General features: G+C 40.2%; 1 protein-coding gene across 5 annotated transcripts in view; it reads left to right on the top strand.

Moving 5' to 3' along the window:
• The window catches only part of KLHL3 (kelch like family member 3), a 238,162-nt gene that overhangs the window by 112,217 nt on the left and 109,627 nt on the right, over positions 1-16,318 (top strand). Inside the window, exon 1 of one of the 5 annotated variants that reach the window (XM_032476822.1) lies at positions 15,253-15,729. The exons of the other annotated variants lie outside the window; for them this stretch is intronic. Within the exon in view, the coding sequence (XP_032332713.1) occupies positions 15,674-15,729 (56 nt within the window). The 5' untranslated portion in view covers positions 15,253-15,673. Of the gene's footprint in view, positions 1-15,252; positions 15,730-16,318 lie in introns of those variants that run through there. 5 annotated transcript variants of the gene reach the window in all.

The raw sequence follows: 16,318 nt of genomic DNA, 5'->3' as shown, positions 1-16,318 counted from the left end.
ATGATGGGTTACAGTGGTGTCCAGATAGTTTTCTGCTAGAGTCCTACAAGGAATTGTTGGATATTCTATAGTCTTAACGTTTACATTTTACTTTGCTATTTTTCTTCCCAAATTCTGTGTGTGAATTATTTTTTTATGAGAAAGACTTGATTGAAAAATACGCCTTTGTATCCTGAAAGGACTATACATTGAGGTCTGGGGTTATTTTAAAGCAATAAATATGCCATTTATTGCTCTTTTAGTTTATCCTACCTAAAACTTGTAGCACCATGTTTTAGCTATGTGTTACTAGAGGTTTTTCACTGCAGAAATTGCCTTTAGTTGAATTTTAAATGACTTAAATTATGTTCTCAAGAAGCTCTTGAGAAAGTGGAGATAGTAACAGACTGGGAAGGGTATCCTGGGTTTGCTCTGGATCAGAGGTGGACAACACGAGAAATCTAAATTACCACTTGAAATGTGAATTCAGATACTAGTATTTAACCTTAGTAAGTCGCCTTATTTTCTTTGGACTTCATTTTCTTGTGATGTGAATTAGATCCTTTCCAGTTAGTTACTGTTATTTTTTAGTCATATTTGGTGATTATGCAGTAACAGTTTTCCAGAGGAACCCTTACACTATTTTTTAAAGTTCATTCAACAAAGATTTGTTGGGCATGGCTTGCCTAAATAGTAAAGAAAGATCAGCCCTTGTTCCAAGGTAACCATAGTTTTTAAGTAGTGGAGATTTAAACAAATCATCATGATAGGAGTGTGGGCGTTTTAGTCAGATACGTATGAGCAGGAGTGATAACTTTGTGTGGTTAAGAAAAATATTAAAGAAGAGTCATTTGGATTAGGTGGGTGAGATGGCAAAGGGCATTCCCACAGATTATGCAAAATGCAAAGCATGATGTATGGGGCTCTTTTTTTTTTCATAGATTGCTAGACCACAGAGACCTTAGAAGCACAGCATCCATTTTTATTTCATTATTTTGCGTTATTTTATGACTCGTGTGAGTTTCACTAAGTATTAATAGCAAAATCAGCTTAAGGGTGGTATGACTTAAAAGTATTAAGTGACAGAAATACAAATCAGTTGAGATCTTAAGTGGGAAGTGATATTCACTATATATTAATGAATATTTCCATAAGGGATATAATTCATATTTTGGAGACCTACTTTATTAAGCCACAGTTAGCAGTATGCTCACTGTTCTTCCATTTTCTTCCTGTAATATGTCTTCCCTATATTTTGACTTTTTAGATGACTTTAAAATATAATCCTACTAGGAAATAACTTTTGCAGTAATTAAATCAATTTCTGAGGAAAATCAATTTTCTATAATTGAAAGCGTATATGTGCCCTAAATTTCATTTTAAAAATAAAGTTAATAGTTACGTAATTTTTAGGGACGTGGGGTTAGTTTGAAAAATAGTAAGCGGGCATGAATTATTAGCCTCAAATTGAATTTAAGTTTGGCACATCGTGAGTGTTCTTGATGCTTAAAGTTAGTTTCCTACTAAATATAATGTGTGGAAGTATCTTAGTTGGGAAATAGGGTTTATTGCTCATTTTCTAGAGAGGCATACAACTGGTCTGAGAAAATTAGTCTTCAGCGTTGGAATCTGCTTGTGGGTGAACTTCAAATTCTCTCTAAATGAGAATTTTAACTGCTACCAGATAAAACATTTATCATTAAAAGGAGATACTTGAAAGCTGCTTTTACAAAAGGAATCCCAAACTAAGAAGGCTAAAAAGGGCAACTGAGTCTCATGTACTGACTATTCCACCTACTTTTAAAATTTGCACTTGGAGCTGAATGATTTGAATCTTCAGACAGGAAAAGGATTCAAGAAGTAGGCATTCTTTTCTTAGCTGTGTGCTCCCTTCTATACTCAGGCAGATTTTCTTTGGCTCCATCAAAGGAGCCAAACTCTCTATGGTTTGTTTAAAAAAGACAAATCTACCTAAAATGAGTTTGTCGTCATTTCCTGCTCTATAATTCTCTGATGTGAACTTGTACCATTTAACTATGTTTATTTCCCAGTGTTTACCATCAATTTCATCAGGTATTGATTACCTTCTTTCTGTGAAGCATATCTCAGATCTGAAGATACACAGCAGTGAGATAAACACAGTTCCTGTCTTCAAGTAGCTTGCATTCTGGTTGGAATACTGCTTCTTTTGAAATCATGCATCCTTTTCAGCATTGTGGCACCCCATTTCAGATTGTTCACATCATACAAACTGGAGTTAGTCCCCATGTCATTTAGTGTATATTCTGTGGTTAAAATTAGGCTTCATTCCTTCATTGATTATTTGTTACTTGGATACCATGTGAAGGGTACATTTTTTCTTTGATCCTTATGTTGCAAATTTAATTTGCCTCAGAGTAGGCATCTGATTTAACATTTTGTAGTCCTTAAGAACATAAATTTTGGTATCAGATAGACTATGTTCTGTTCCTGACACTGTCCCTTTCTTGCTTCATGAATTGAACAAATTGACCTGAACCTCAGTTTCCTTGTCTTTAAAAAAGAGAGACTACTAAGTAATACCTGTCTCACAGGATTGTTGAACAAATTTAGTGAAAATACATGTAAAGGGCATGCTGTTAACTCTGATAATAGTAATGTTAATATTATGACTTCTGACAGAGGCGTGACTGACCAGCAAAAGATATATACCTCTATTTCAATCCTTTATTACCACAAGGTATTTTCAGTTAATGAGGTGAATGAATAACTTGTTTTGAAAAGAATAGTGACATGCATCTGTATAGAGCAATCTTAGTATCGGATTTGGTTTTTAACCTAGGGTTTGCCCGTGACTTGCTGGATGACCTTGAATGTGGGAACCCCTTTTATACCTCTGCTGCTTCAACTCTAGTAGGTGAGATATGAACCATGTTAGCTTTATGTAAGTGTTGAAGTATTTATTACTGTAAGAAACATATACATGATGTTGAGGAGAGTAACTTCCAGTAGGAAGAAAGATCAAGACAAGCATTGTGGAGGATATAGCATTTGACTTTAAAAAAATTGGTCATGTAGAGAAGGTGTGGAGAGAAAGATGTAATTTCAGGTAGAGGTGCAAATAGGCAGAGATATGGAGCATAATACAGAAATGTATGCCTACGGTGTGCTGAACATTTTACTAAGTACCTTTACAAATATTCTCATTGGTTCCATTCAGTAACCATCTGCTTCACTTCACAGATAAGGTAGCTGAAGCTCATCTGAGAAAGGTTAAGTAACTTTCCAAGGCCACCCATCTGGTGAAATGATTGAGTTGGGAGTTGAATCCATGTCTTACTCCTTCCAGTGGTTAAACTCTTTCCACTAAATTTCATTTACAAATGAAACTTCCAAATACAAGTGGCTAATTTTTATGAAGTGTAAAGGAGAATTGTGGGAAATAAACTGGGAAAAGTTGCAACCATACTACTGAAGTATTTGAGTAGTCTTTTATCTGGCAGGCAATGGAAGTCACTGAAGGTTTTTGAGCAACAATAGTGGTAGACTAATTTAGAAAGATTAATCAGCACTGAGTAAAATAGCATTTTAGTGATACTTCAGGTGGCAAGGCTGCTAAGGCAACTGATGTTAACCAGGTTAAGAAAATGAGAGCATAAACAGAGGTATTGCTGGAAATAGACTGAAAGGGAATTTGAGGAAAGTTGTGAAATCGTAATTGGCAATGATTGGATATGGTGGGGGGTGGGGGGTACGGAGGAGGGAGCAGTTGAATCAGAACTATAGTGTAATTTGGAGACTGGTGATGCCACCAGAAATGGGAAGAGGAGATTTAGAAGAAAGGTTTGAACATAGTGAGTTCAAGATGCTGGTTAGCACACTGAAGCATTGTGTCTTTTGCAGATTAGTTTGCAAAATGGTTACTGTGCTGAATATTCTCTTTTAGCGCTTCCTGATCTCATCTCCTTTATTCCTTGTTCTTTGTTCTTGGGAGATTGATTCTTAAAGAACTGCACATCTCTTCACTGGCTTCATGTTAGGTCTGGACAGTGGGAGAAACCAACAAGACATCTGGAGAGTGAGAGAAAGGTGAGGTCACATTATTGGTTCCCTCTGTCCCCCAAGTACACATACTCAGCAGTCAGGTTATCAGCTGCTACAGTTCTGTTCCAGTGGCCCTCTCGTACAGTTCTAGGTCTTTTCTGGCTTCTGGTAACTACTCCTTCCTAGTTCTGCTGCAGGCTCCCTTTTCCTAGCTCCAAGATGGTTCACTAAACCATGTTGATCTTCCTTAACTGTGCCCACACCCTTGTAAATAGTTCCTTTTATTAAAACTCTTCAATCACCCTGTTTGAATATGCCATCTGTTGTCATCTCTTTAGTGAAAAAAGATTTAATCCCTTCCACATTTTCTAATGACTTGATCTCCCAGACACCACCAAACTTGGAGAAGACCTAGCTAATTGCACTAAGCTACTCTCTCTGCCTGTCATGAGTTTTCCCATATGGTTTGAAATTCAGGGTCTCTGTTTCCTACTATGACAGGTTAAATTTATGACTCTTCTTCTTGAAGATTCAGCCAGAAATAAAGCCATGAACAAGATAGAAAAATCCTTGCCCTCAATTGAGCTTATATTTTAGTGGGGAGGGAAAGACAGAAACATGATAAACGACAGGGTGTGTTAGAAGATGAAGAGTGGCATGAGAAAATTAGGGTAAGGAGAGGGGAGTGCTGCAGGGCAGGATGTTTGTGAAGATAATGCAGTTTAAATCAGGGTGGGATGGGTAGGTTTCTCTGAGAATGTGACATCTGAACAAAGACTTGAGGGAAATGTGGGAGTGAGCAACTTAGGGGTTTAGGAGAAGAGCAAAATCCCTGAGGCAGGATTGTGCTGGGACTTTTGGAGGAAACGTAAGTTGTTCAAGGTGGCTGGAGCTGAGGGAAGAGGAGCAAAGGGATTGCTGATCACATCAGAAAGGGGCCAGATCATGTGGGGCTTTGCAAACTGTTGTAAGGAGTTTGGCTTTTACTGTTTGAATGGTGAACCATTTCAGGGTTTTGGCCAAGGAGTGTCATGATCTGCCTTGAATTTTAAAAGGTTCTCTGTGATTTTCTCTTTCTTAGGACAAAATTCCTATTCCTTTGGTATAATTGGTTTCGGTAAGGGTTTATAAGAAAAGCAATAAGAACAACTTGAATTAAGGTGTAAAAAACCCACAATCTCTATATGCCTATGCTTTTTTTGAGAGAGAGATTATTCTTTTTGGTCAGTCATTCTTTAATTGTCATGTGCTGTCTCCACAGGGGCCTCCTTGCAAGGTTGGTCCTTGTCTGGGCACTCGGATTTAGAGAGGGTTCCCACTGTTCCCTAACTCATAGGGGTGGTTCAGTGTGTCTAGACTGTGCAAACAATATGATTTATGCTAACCACCTTCTTCCTTCTGGGAGTCTGGAATTTTGATATGTGCGAGGCAGTGGGTACCTATAAACCTTGAGTCTTTGGGCAGAAACATCATACACAAGTGTATTCTGTGTGACCCTTCATGGTAGGGAGAGAGCATGAAGAGGCCTACACTTGGATTCCTCCAGACTCTGCCTGTGTCTTTTCCCCAAATGATCCCACTGTGTATCTTTGCTATGTGGCTGTCATGTCATAAACTTTAGCAGTGAGTACAACACTTAGCAGTGCTGAGTTCTGTGAGTTCTTTTTAGCTCATCTCTGAACCTGGTGTTGGTCTTGGGAACTCCTAAAATAGCTAACTCTTTTTGTTTGTTTGTTTGTTTGTTGTTAATGTAACCAAATTAATTGGAAAACATCAGGTTGTGGGTAGAAGGTGCAGTTTGGAAAAGCAATCACATTGGTCAGCCAGCTCTGTGACTGGTGGAGAGCTCTTCTGAGCAGTCTCTGCTTTGTTAATTCCTTTCATTTTTCCAAAAGCTCTAGGTCTTTTCATTGTTGCAGCTTCTAGTAGTTTTGGAGCAGTTTCTAGCAGTTTTAAGCATGTGGAGACTCAGTGTCATCATGTAAATCCTTTGTAAGCAAGTTTCTAAAAAGGACTGCCTTGTTAGATTTTTTTAAAATGATCGAAGTGAAGGCAGTTGTTGACATAGGCGCCATGAATAATTCCCTTAGGGAGATAGGGAATCTAACTACTAGAAGTGACAGCATCTGATAACAGGTGTAGGTATGTCAGTAGTAGGAGGATCACACTGTGTTTGTTTGTAAACTCTGCAGTGAAATGTGTGGCAAGCTAGTCTGATTTAATTACTTCATAGTACTCCCCTGAGAAGGAAATTTTTTCTTTTCTGATGTGTAATAAGATTTTGTTACAGAGAAGATGAGACTTGGGTCACAGAAGGGAGATTGTGGCAAAAATGCCCATTTGACATGTCTCTTCTGAATTTCTACTTATTGCTGACTTCAGAGTCACAGCCAGTTCCCTTCAAGTCTCTGGATCCATATATCCATGAGCTTGAGGCCTTTATCTTCCATTGGTGGAACTCTTTGTTTGCTTCTCTCCAATGGATTTTAATCACAGTTTTGTACTTTTTAAACTGAAACTGCATACAGTAACTTCTCCATTAGACTGGAAAAGATGATGAGTGAGGAGGGTAAATATGGACTTACTTAGTAAGAACCACTGAAGTATCTACGCCTTGGCTCTAGGACTCCCATACTAGGAATTTAACTCAAGAAATCAATTCAATGAAAGGCTAATAACAGTCATTGCACAAAGACAGTCATTATAATACCTATAGCAAGAGATTGGAAACTATAAATGTCAAACATTAGGGAAATGTTTACTAAATTATGCTCTGTGAAAAGGTGGAATATTAAAAATCCAGTGTCCATCTACAGGTGAATGGACAAACAATGTAGTGTTGCATATACAATGTTATTCAGCCATGAAAAGGAATGAAATTCTGTTACATACTACAACATGGATAAACCTTAAAAACATTATGCTGAGTGACATAAGCTAGACACAAAAGGACAAATATTGTATGATTGCACTTATATAAGGAATCTAGAAAAGGCAAATTCATAGAGACAGAAAGTAAAATATTGGTTACCTGGGGCTTAGGGAAAGAGGGAATGGAAAGTTACTGTTTACTGGGTACAGAGTTTCTTTGAGGATGATGAAAAAGTTCTGAGGTGGATTGTGGTGATGGTTCCATGCATTGTGAATATACTGAATACCACTGAACTGTGCACTTAAAAATGATAAATTTTGCATATATTCTACCATAATATAAATTATAATAAAATATGTAATAATAATATGTATTTATTATAGTACAATGTGTAAATACATTGATAATGGAATTAAATAGACCTTTAAAATTATTTTTTGAAATTTTAAATGAAGTCCTGAGATATTGAAATTATCTGGTTACTACTATTTACAGTTATAAATACTCTTTTTAAAGCTCAACAAAATTATTTACTAAATTCACAACTTTATTTCTACTCCTTACGTCCTACTCCCTTCTTCCCTCAAACTGGAAGCTGTTTCTTCTTCCCCTGAGTTCCCATAGTAGCTTTTCTTCACTTCTTTTATCTTTTTTTTTTTTACATCATTATTCATATGTGTCCATGAGCATTTTCTCAGTTTGTAAGCTCATTGTCATACTGCTCATATAGAATTTATATGATAGCTTCCTGGTACAGCCCATCACATAGACAAAGATATTCAGTGAGACTGAATTATAAGCATACAGTTGTATGAAAGCAGAGAGTGACCAAAAAGTCTGTGCATACTCTTTTATGGGTTTTATATTAACTGTGTGCCTGCCTCACTTCTCTGTACCTACTAGATGTGCAGACCTGGCCTCACCCACATACACATCACTGTATTCTTGCTTGACTTTGGAGCTGTGTCTCATCTATATTTCGCCTTTTCATGTAGAACAGCCCAGCTTTCTTTGTACCCATAAAGGAAAGAACTAGAGAGGTGAGATAGAGACAGCCGATGGAGGACCAATGCAGTCAATTTAAAGTTGCAAGTACCTATGAAAACGTTGTAAGTAGGAATTAATCTTTCTTTCTTTCTTTCTTCCTTCCTTCCTCCCTCCCTCCCTTCCTTCCTCCCTCCTTTTCTTTCCTTTCTTTTCTTTTCCTTCCCTTCCCTTCTTCTCCCTTCTCTCCTCCTCTCCCTCTCCTCCCCTCTCCTCCTCCCTCCCTCCTCCCTCCCCTCCCTCTCCTCCCTACTCCTCGCCTCCCCTCTCCCTCTTCCGCTCCTCCCTATCCTCTCCCCTCTCCCCTCCTTCCTATCCCCCGTCCACCTCCTCCGTCTCCTCTCCTATCGCTCTCCTCTATCTCTCCTCTTCTCCTCTCCTCTCCTCTCTTCTCTTCTCTTCTCTTCTCTTCTCTTCTCTTCTTCGCTTCTCTTTTCTCTTCTCTTCTCTTCTCTTCTCTTCTCCTCTCTCATTCTTTCGTATGTCTATGGAGAAGCCTGATTTTTTCCCCTTCCAAAACCATTGGTGTAGTAATGAGATTTTGCTTTTCTTATGAAGAGATGCATATATCTACCAGCAGAGGGCACCGGTTGCAGGTTGAAGGCAATGTACTGGCCTGTGTGAAGCACCCTGCTTGCTGGTATAGTTGGTCTGTCTTTTCTTTGCTTCACCTAGGGTCCAGTGGTGTGCCTCCAGCTTTCCCCAGGAGCAGTCTTTGGCAACCTTGGTTGGTAAGCTGGGGGTCCAGAGGAGTCCACGGGTAAGGACTTTATAATAGTAGGTGATAATAGTGGGTGTTGGAAGCCTTGTATGCCAGCCTGTGTTAATATCTTTAGGGGTTCAAATGCTGTTATTTCCCATCTTCAAGTGAGGTGGAGAGGGCATTTAGCCAGACATCTGAGGATCTGGTCCCACACCCAACTCGCTGAATGATCTTGAACCCATTGCTTTCTCTCTCTCAGCCAGTTGGCTTATCTCTGAAATGAAAGTAGTACTGTAAAGGTAGTGCCTGCCAAGCACAGTAGTAAGTAGTGGGTTCTGAGGTCAGGAAGACCTTTGGGGCTGTGGTCAAGTCATTTAACTCTCAGAACCTCCCTTTCCTCACGCTACTTTCTTTTCTTTTCCTTTCCTTTTTCTTTTCTTTTTCCTTCCGTCCTTCCTTCTTCTTTCTCTATCTTTCCCTCCTTCCCTTCCTTCCTTCCTCTCTCCCTCCATTTTTCTCTTCCTCCCTCTCTCCCTTCTTTCTTTCCATTCTAGTTCAGCTTATAGTTATTGGATAACTTTTGAAAAGAAAAAAACATGTTTTCTTTTTTACCTTTTGACCTCCTTCACACTTTTCTCCCTCCCCTACCACCCTGCCTCTGGCAACCACCAATCTGTTTTCTGTATCTATGAGATTGGGGTTTTTTTAGTTTAAAACTTTTTTTTTTTTTAGATTCCACATATATGACAGATTATATAGCATTTGTCTTTTTCTGCCTGACTTATTACACTTAGCATAATGCCCTCAAGGTCCATTCATATTGTCACAAATGCCACAATTTCCTTCTTTCTTATGGCTGAATAATATTCCTCTGTGTGTGTGTGTGTGTCTGTGTGTGTGTGTGTGTGTGTGTGTATTATCTTCCTTATCCATTCATCCATTGCTAGACATTTGGGTTGTTTCCATATCATGGCTATTGTAAATAATACTGCAGTGAACATGGGGCTACATACTTCTTTTTGAGTTAGTGTTTTCATTTTCTTCAGTGGAATTGCTGGATCATGTGGTAGTTCTGTTTTTAATTTTTCAAGGAATCTCCGTATATTTTCCATAGTGGCTGCACCAATTTAAATTCCCACCAATGGTGCACAGGGTTTCCCTTTTTTTTTTCACATCCTAACCAACATTTGTTATTTCTTGTCCTTTTGATAATAGGTATTCTAACAGGTGTGAAGTGATATCTCACTGTGGTTCTCCTTTGAATTTCCCTAATGATTAGTGGTGGTGAGCACCTTTTCATTTACCTCTTGGCTATTTGTGTGTCTATTTTGGAGAATATCCACTCAGATCCTCTGCCTACTTTTCAGTTAGATTGTTTTTTTGCTATTGAGTTGTATGAGGTTCTTTATATATTTTGGATCTTTGGATCTACTCTTTAGGTTGCTTTTTTATTTTGTTGATGGTTTCCTTTGCTGTGCAGAAGCTTTTCAGTTTGATATAGTCCACTTGTTTATTTTTGCTTTTGCTGCCTTTGCTTTTTCCTGTGTTTTTTGGTTCTTTTGTCATAAATTAATTGACCATCTATGTATGGGTTTATTTCTGGGCTCTGTATTCTGTTTCACTCTATGTATCTGTTTTTATGCCAATATCATAAATGTTTTAATTACTATAGCTTTGTAATATAGTTTGAAACCAAAGAGTATGATGCCTTGGCTTTTTCCTTCTTTCTCAAGATTGCTTTGGATACTTGGAGTTTTTTGTAATTCCATACAAATTTTAGGATTACTTGTTCTATTTATTTGAAAAACCCATTGAAATTTTGACAGAGAGTACATTGAATATGTAGATTGCTTCGGGTAGTATGAACATTTTAACAGTATTGATTCTTCCAATCCATAAGCATGGAATATATTTCCATTTATTTGTGGCTTTTCCAATTTCTTTGATTAATGTTTCATTGTTTTGAATATACAAGTCTTTCACCTCCTTGGTTAAATTTATTCCTGGATATTTTGGCTTTTTTGGATGTAATTGTAATGTGTTAGTTTTCTGTATTTCTCTTTCTGATACTTCATTATTAGTGTATAGAAACACAGCAGATTTTTTTGTATATTGATTTTGTGTCCTGAAACTTTACTGTATTTGTTAATTAGTTCTAGCAGAGGAGAGAACTCTACTAAACTCATTTTATAAGGCCACCATTATCCTGTTACCAAAACCAAACAAGGATGCTGCAAGAAAAAAAAATTACAGTTCAATAATCCTGATGAACCTAGATGCAAAAATCCTCAACAAAATATTAATAAACTGAGTTAATACATTAAAAGGATCATACACCATGATCAAGTGGGATTTATTCCAGGGTTGCTAGGGTAGTTCAATATCTGCAAATCAATCAATGTGATACACTGCATTAGCAACATGAAGTGTAAAAATTATATGATTGTCTCAGTAGAAGCATAAAAAGCATTTGACAGAATTCAGCATCCATTTATGACAAAAACTCTCGACAAAGTGATTACAGACAGAACGTATCTTAGCATAATAAAGGCAATATATGCCAAGTCCGCAGCTAATATACTCAGTGGTGAAAGGCTGAAAACTTTTCCTCTAAGATCAGGGAAATGGAAGGATGCCCACTTTTGCATCATAATATTGGAAGTCTTAGAACAATTAGGCAAGAAAAAGAAGTAAAGCATCCAAATTGGAAAGGAAGAAGAAAAATGATCACTATTTGCAGATGACATGATATTATATATAGAAAACCCTAAAGACGCTGTCAAAAAACTGTCAGAACTAATAAATGAATTCAGTAAAGTTGTAGGTACAAAATCAATGTACAAAAATCTGTTGCATTTCTATACTTCTCACGTTTAAAACAGGGCTAATCTTCCCTGCTTATAGGGTTTTTGTGAGGACTAAACGAGAGGGGTACATGGCAAGTCCTGAGTACAAAGTCTGGCCCACAGTAAATAGTCAGGGGATGAGAGCTGTTATTCCTCTTCAAGGGATGTTATCTTAAGTCCAAGGAGATGAGGGACGTGAGGCACTTTATGAGCTTTCAAGTGCGACACAAATGCCACGGGTGATTATCCTTTTGAATCTGCTCAGGAGTCCTGAGGGAAGCCAGGCATTACTCTGGATAAGATGCTGTTCTCTTTACCTTTTGACTTTTTTGGGCCGCAAGTTCCTTTTCATTTTCTGCCTGGCTTCCTGTGCTGGGGGCCCTCTAAGCAGAGAGAGGAGAATCTACTCATTGAGTGGTCCGGAATCTGAAAGGAAGTGTTGGTGATACAGGTATGGGTAGGCCTTAATTTAGTTCTGGTCTTGCTTAGTCCCTGGTGACCTCTTGGTAATAGTGACCACAGAAGATGTGGAAATGGCTCCAGGAGAGGCCCAGGGCTGTACTTCTTGCACAAGGTACCCTGACTGACTTTATTCTTGACCTTGAAACCAAGGACTCACAGAGCTATAGTTTGATAACATTGGCATAGGCAATGCGAATAATAACTACTAATAGTTTCTCAGTGCTTATTACAGGCCAGGCTCTCTGCTAAATGCTTGTTATTCTTTAACCTTAAAACCTAAAAACCTTGGGAGGTAGGTACTATTATTATCTTCCTTATACAGATGAGGAAATTGAGACTTGTAAAGTACCTTGCTTAGGGTCATGTTTCTCGTAAGTATACACAGACCCTGGTCTGTCTGATTCTCATGGTCTGCGCTCTTTTCATTGTGGTCTTTGCACTCAGCTATGCATTAGAGTCACCTATGAAGTTCATTAAAATTCCTGCTCGTTGGACCCTTAATGCTATATGTGTGAGGTGGAGCCTGGCCCAGTAGTGTTTTCATTCTTCCAGATTTATTGAGGTATAATTTATGTAAAATAAAATTCACTCACTATATGTGTCTAGTGTGATAAAATGTAGTAGTTGTATAAAATTATGTAAGTGTCATCACACTCAAGATATGGAACATTGTCATAACCCTAGAAAGTTTCTTTGTGCCTTTTGATTGCTGATGCCTGTGATTTTAACCAGCTTGGCAGGCGGTCCTGATGCACCGCTGTGTGTTATGGTGCCTGCAAATGTGAGGAACTGAAGATGTGGAGAAGGAGGATAAAAGCAAGAATAGAAGGAAAAGATGCATAAAAGGAAGAAAGACTGATCTCGCTGTCTCCAGATAAGCTGTGCTGTATAGTCTCCTTGTGGAGAGTTGGAGTGTGGAGAAGAGAACACTCTAGACCAAACCCACTTAAAAAAACTACAAAGATTCTTCTGACATGGTTTCTTCTTAAGCCACATAGAGCTGGAGGATTCTGAAGTTCAAGTCTGTGTACATGGCTGGGTGAATTGCTTTGGGATGGAGAAGTGAGGCCCCTAGGTACAGTGGGTAAGCTGTGGGAGAAGCTTTGGGTACAGGGAGGAGGGTGGCAAGGGGGTCAGACACTACAGCTGGGAGTTCCAAGGATGGGACCCCTTCTTCCGGGCAGACTCTGGTTCTGTGGACTTTCCTCTATTGCGAGAATCTAAAAGCAACTCTCCTTAATCTGAAGTCCAGTCAGGGAAAGTTAGCCTCTGGCGAGCCAGTTCAGGCTGTGGCCCAGAGAACATTTGGATATTAAGGTAGAAAATGTGAAGTGTAGCTCTGATAGTAGGGGAGATTAGGGTGGCAACTTTGCCCCGGGAGTCTGGAGACTTTTGAGTCTGGGCTCAGCTCTGGCCCTGGTTTTGCGAGGTGGCCTTTCTTTTCTTGATGTCCTTCTCTGAGTAGTCTCTGTTCTGCTTACTTGTGGGGAGAGTGAGTAGGGAGTACAGCGTCCAGGTGATAGCAGTATGGTTTCAACACATACACTGTAGTGACATTGGTTAGCACTGCACAAATAGGATGCGGAGGAAATTCTGTAAAAATTTTATACTGCCTCTCAGTAGTTGTGTGTTGAAACCTGAATATGCTCAGCCCTTCAGTATTTCCTTTTCTGACCTTTTGTTAAATTTCTGTCTGGTGTGTTAGATGTGACACTTCTCTGGTTTCCTATATGGTGAAGTTGTGAGTGAGGGTATGGCGTTGTGAGAGACTCATCTTATTCTCATGTCCTGTCTATGAATCACCCACTTGTCTTCCTGGTGAATGTCTGAACTCTGGCACGAAGTCTGGGATTCAGTTTCCTTGTTTGTGATGTTCAGCTTCTGGTCCCTGTGATTCACTTCTAGAGGAAATATCTGGAGCAGAGCCATGGGGCTGATTAGGAAAGGAAGGGACAGAGAGGGAGAAAGATATGAGGGGTGTTGTTGTGAAAGGAGGAAGCAGTGATACAGGGCTGTAGGGTGTAAATAAAATCACCTGGGCCTCTTACTTAAGAAAGAGTGAGTTGGGTAACAACCTAACGACCTCATCTAAGAGGACATTGTAGTGTCGGGGGTAGGGGGTAATCTTTGAGAGTAACATGCTAGCCAGTTTGAGTTCAGGGGACTGTATAAAGTTTAAGTTATTCTTAGTTTCTATCACCTCAGTGTCCTTCCTGCCTCCCTGTGGTCTCGGGGTTTTGAGGCAGTGAAGAAATTTAACAGATTGGAATTATAACTATAATAGATTCACTGAGCATCCCTCATACTTTCACATTAATCATGTTATCCTCCCTAAAGACCCCTCAAAATTAAAGTCCAGTAAACATTTAACAATCTTACAGGGTAATCTAATGAGAAGAAAACTGGAACATTTAAGACGTTTTTAGAATCATGTGATTTTAGCGCTGAAAGGGTCTCTAGATTGTCTGGTCTGACCCTGTGTTACGGATGAGGGGCTGAGGTCCAGAGTTGGGAAAAGACTGACTGAAAGTCATTCAACCAGCTAGTGGTAGTAAGTATGGGTCCTGAAACGCACAGATGTGACACACAGGGTTCCTGGATTAGAGATACTCACGTATGATTTTTCTGAGGCATCAAGGAACTTCCATTTTTTTGGTGGCTAATCAAACACCAGTGGCTGATTGCCCCAGTTACCTCTATTCCCCTTGACTGTGGTGGCTATGAGAAGCAGGCTGGCCTCCAGCCTGTCCCAAGATGATGTTTTAGCATTAGGGTGGTCTAAATTGTGGCTCAACAGCTGGAGATTATATGTGGGAGGTCTTTGGCTGGAGATGGGGATTCAGTGGGAGACTAAATGGTTGGGGCCACAGCTTAAGTCAAATTTCAGCACAGCAGACTTTAGGAAGATATTTTAGGATTGTGCTTTGAAGTTTGTGGTCTTTCATTATGGCCTCAGGAAATAAATGTATGTAGTATCCATTGTGATGGCTTTACTGCAGTTTCATTTCTTGCAGTAGAATAGTGTTCGTTTCAGTTTTACCTATTTCTACTAGTTCTCTTTTTCTGATTTTTCTCTGCATTCTTCTCAGTTCTGTTAGGCTCTTTCCCCCTAACTTTTCTCTGTCTATCAGACTCACAGAGCTACTATAGATTTTGGGAGGAGCAATGGGAACATGAGCTATGACCTACAAGTCAATTTCCCCAGGTGGATAAACTCCACTGTAAGCCACAAAGGGGCCTCCTCATTCCAGCAATCTGGCCAGGCTGACAGGCTCACAGCCTATGGGGGCAGGGGAGGAAGGTGGGGGCTGGTATTTCTTGGGTTAGTGAGGAACTGCCTGAGCCTTTGGAATCCAGGCAGAGGAGATGGGAGCCCCTGGAGTAGGCTAGTCGCTTGGGCTGGGAATGCCTGGGCATATGTGGAAGCTGACTGGAAAGGTGGCACTGCACTTGGGTCTCCAGAGCTGCGCTGTTCCTAGGAGACGGAGGAGCAGCAAGCCCGTGGGGGAGGGGGAGCAAGTGGGTTGCTGCTTTTAGCAGCTGAAAGGGCTGCAGGGAGCTCTGGGTAAGACATTTTCTGCTGCTGCTGCTGCTTCTGCGGTAGAAGCGGCCACGAGTAAGTCATAGGAAGGAGTGTTGAGAGGGAGGAGGCTTCATCTGCAGCCATGCTGAATCACTGTTGCTGATCAGATCTCTCGCTGGTTGGCTGGGAGGACTGAGAACAGAGCTAGGATCCTCCAGTGCATGCACAGCTCAGCCGCTGCCACCCCAGCTGGGCCTCGCACAATGGAGGGTGAAAGGTATGTATGTATCAGTGTGTGTGTGTGTGTGTGTGTGTGTGTGTGTGTGTGTGTGTGTGTGTGTGTGTGTGTGTGTGTTCGTGTGTTCGCGTGCTCGCGGTGCAGCTTTTGTGTTTGTGTTGGTTAGGCAGGGTCGGAAGACCTGGCTACTGATGGATCCCAGTGGGCGGCAGAGAAGCTGGGAAGCCCCTTTCCCCAGGGATCTGGCTTCCGCAAAGGCGGGTCTGGGTTTGCTGGGCAGTAGAGCACCCTGAGAGAAGGGACTTCCTGGCTGGTGTTTGGAAATAGTTTCAGCATGGACTGAATCAGGATCGCCTTTCTCAGGCTGTTTCAAGGAGGCGTTTCCCTTTCCTGGCTACTTTCCCAGGTGGTTTTTCTTTGGTAGGGGCTTTTTGATGTCATAGCAGGGATGGCCTGGCAGAGACAGCTTGCATTTTCACTCTGAAGTGCTCAAATCCTCAGCAAGTATGCTGTGCTGATGTCTTTCCTAAAAGTGTGTGTGTGTGGTGTGTGTGTGTGTGTCTGTCTGTCTGTCTGTGTGTATACCTGTATACCCACAGAAGTTCAAGTAAGAAGGAGAGAAATCCAT

This window comes from Camelus ferus, chromosome 3 (genome assembly GCF_009834535.1).
Source record: "Camelus ferus isolate YT-003-E chromosome 3, BCGSAC_Cfer_1.0, whole genome shotgun sequence".
Classification (NCBI taxonomy): domain Eukaryota; kingdom Metazoa; phylum Chordata; class Mammalia; order Artiodactyla; family Camelidae; genus Camelus; species Camelus ferus.
The sequence above is the reverse complement of the archived record's forward strand: the minus strand, read 5'-3'. Positions and strand labels throughout refer to the sequence as shown.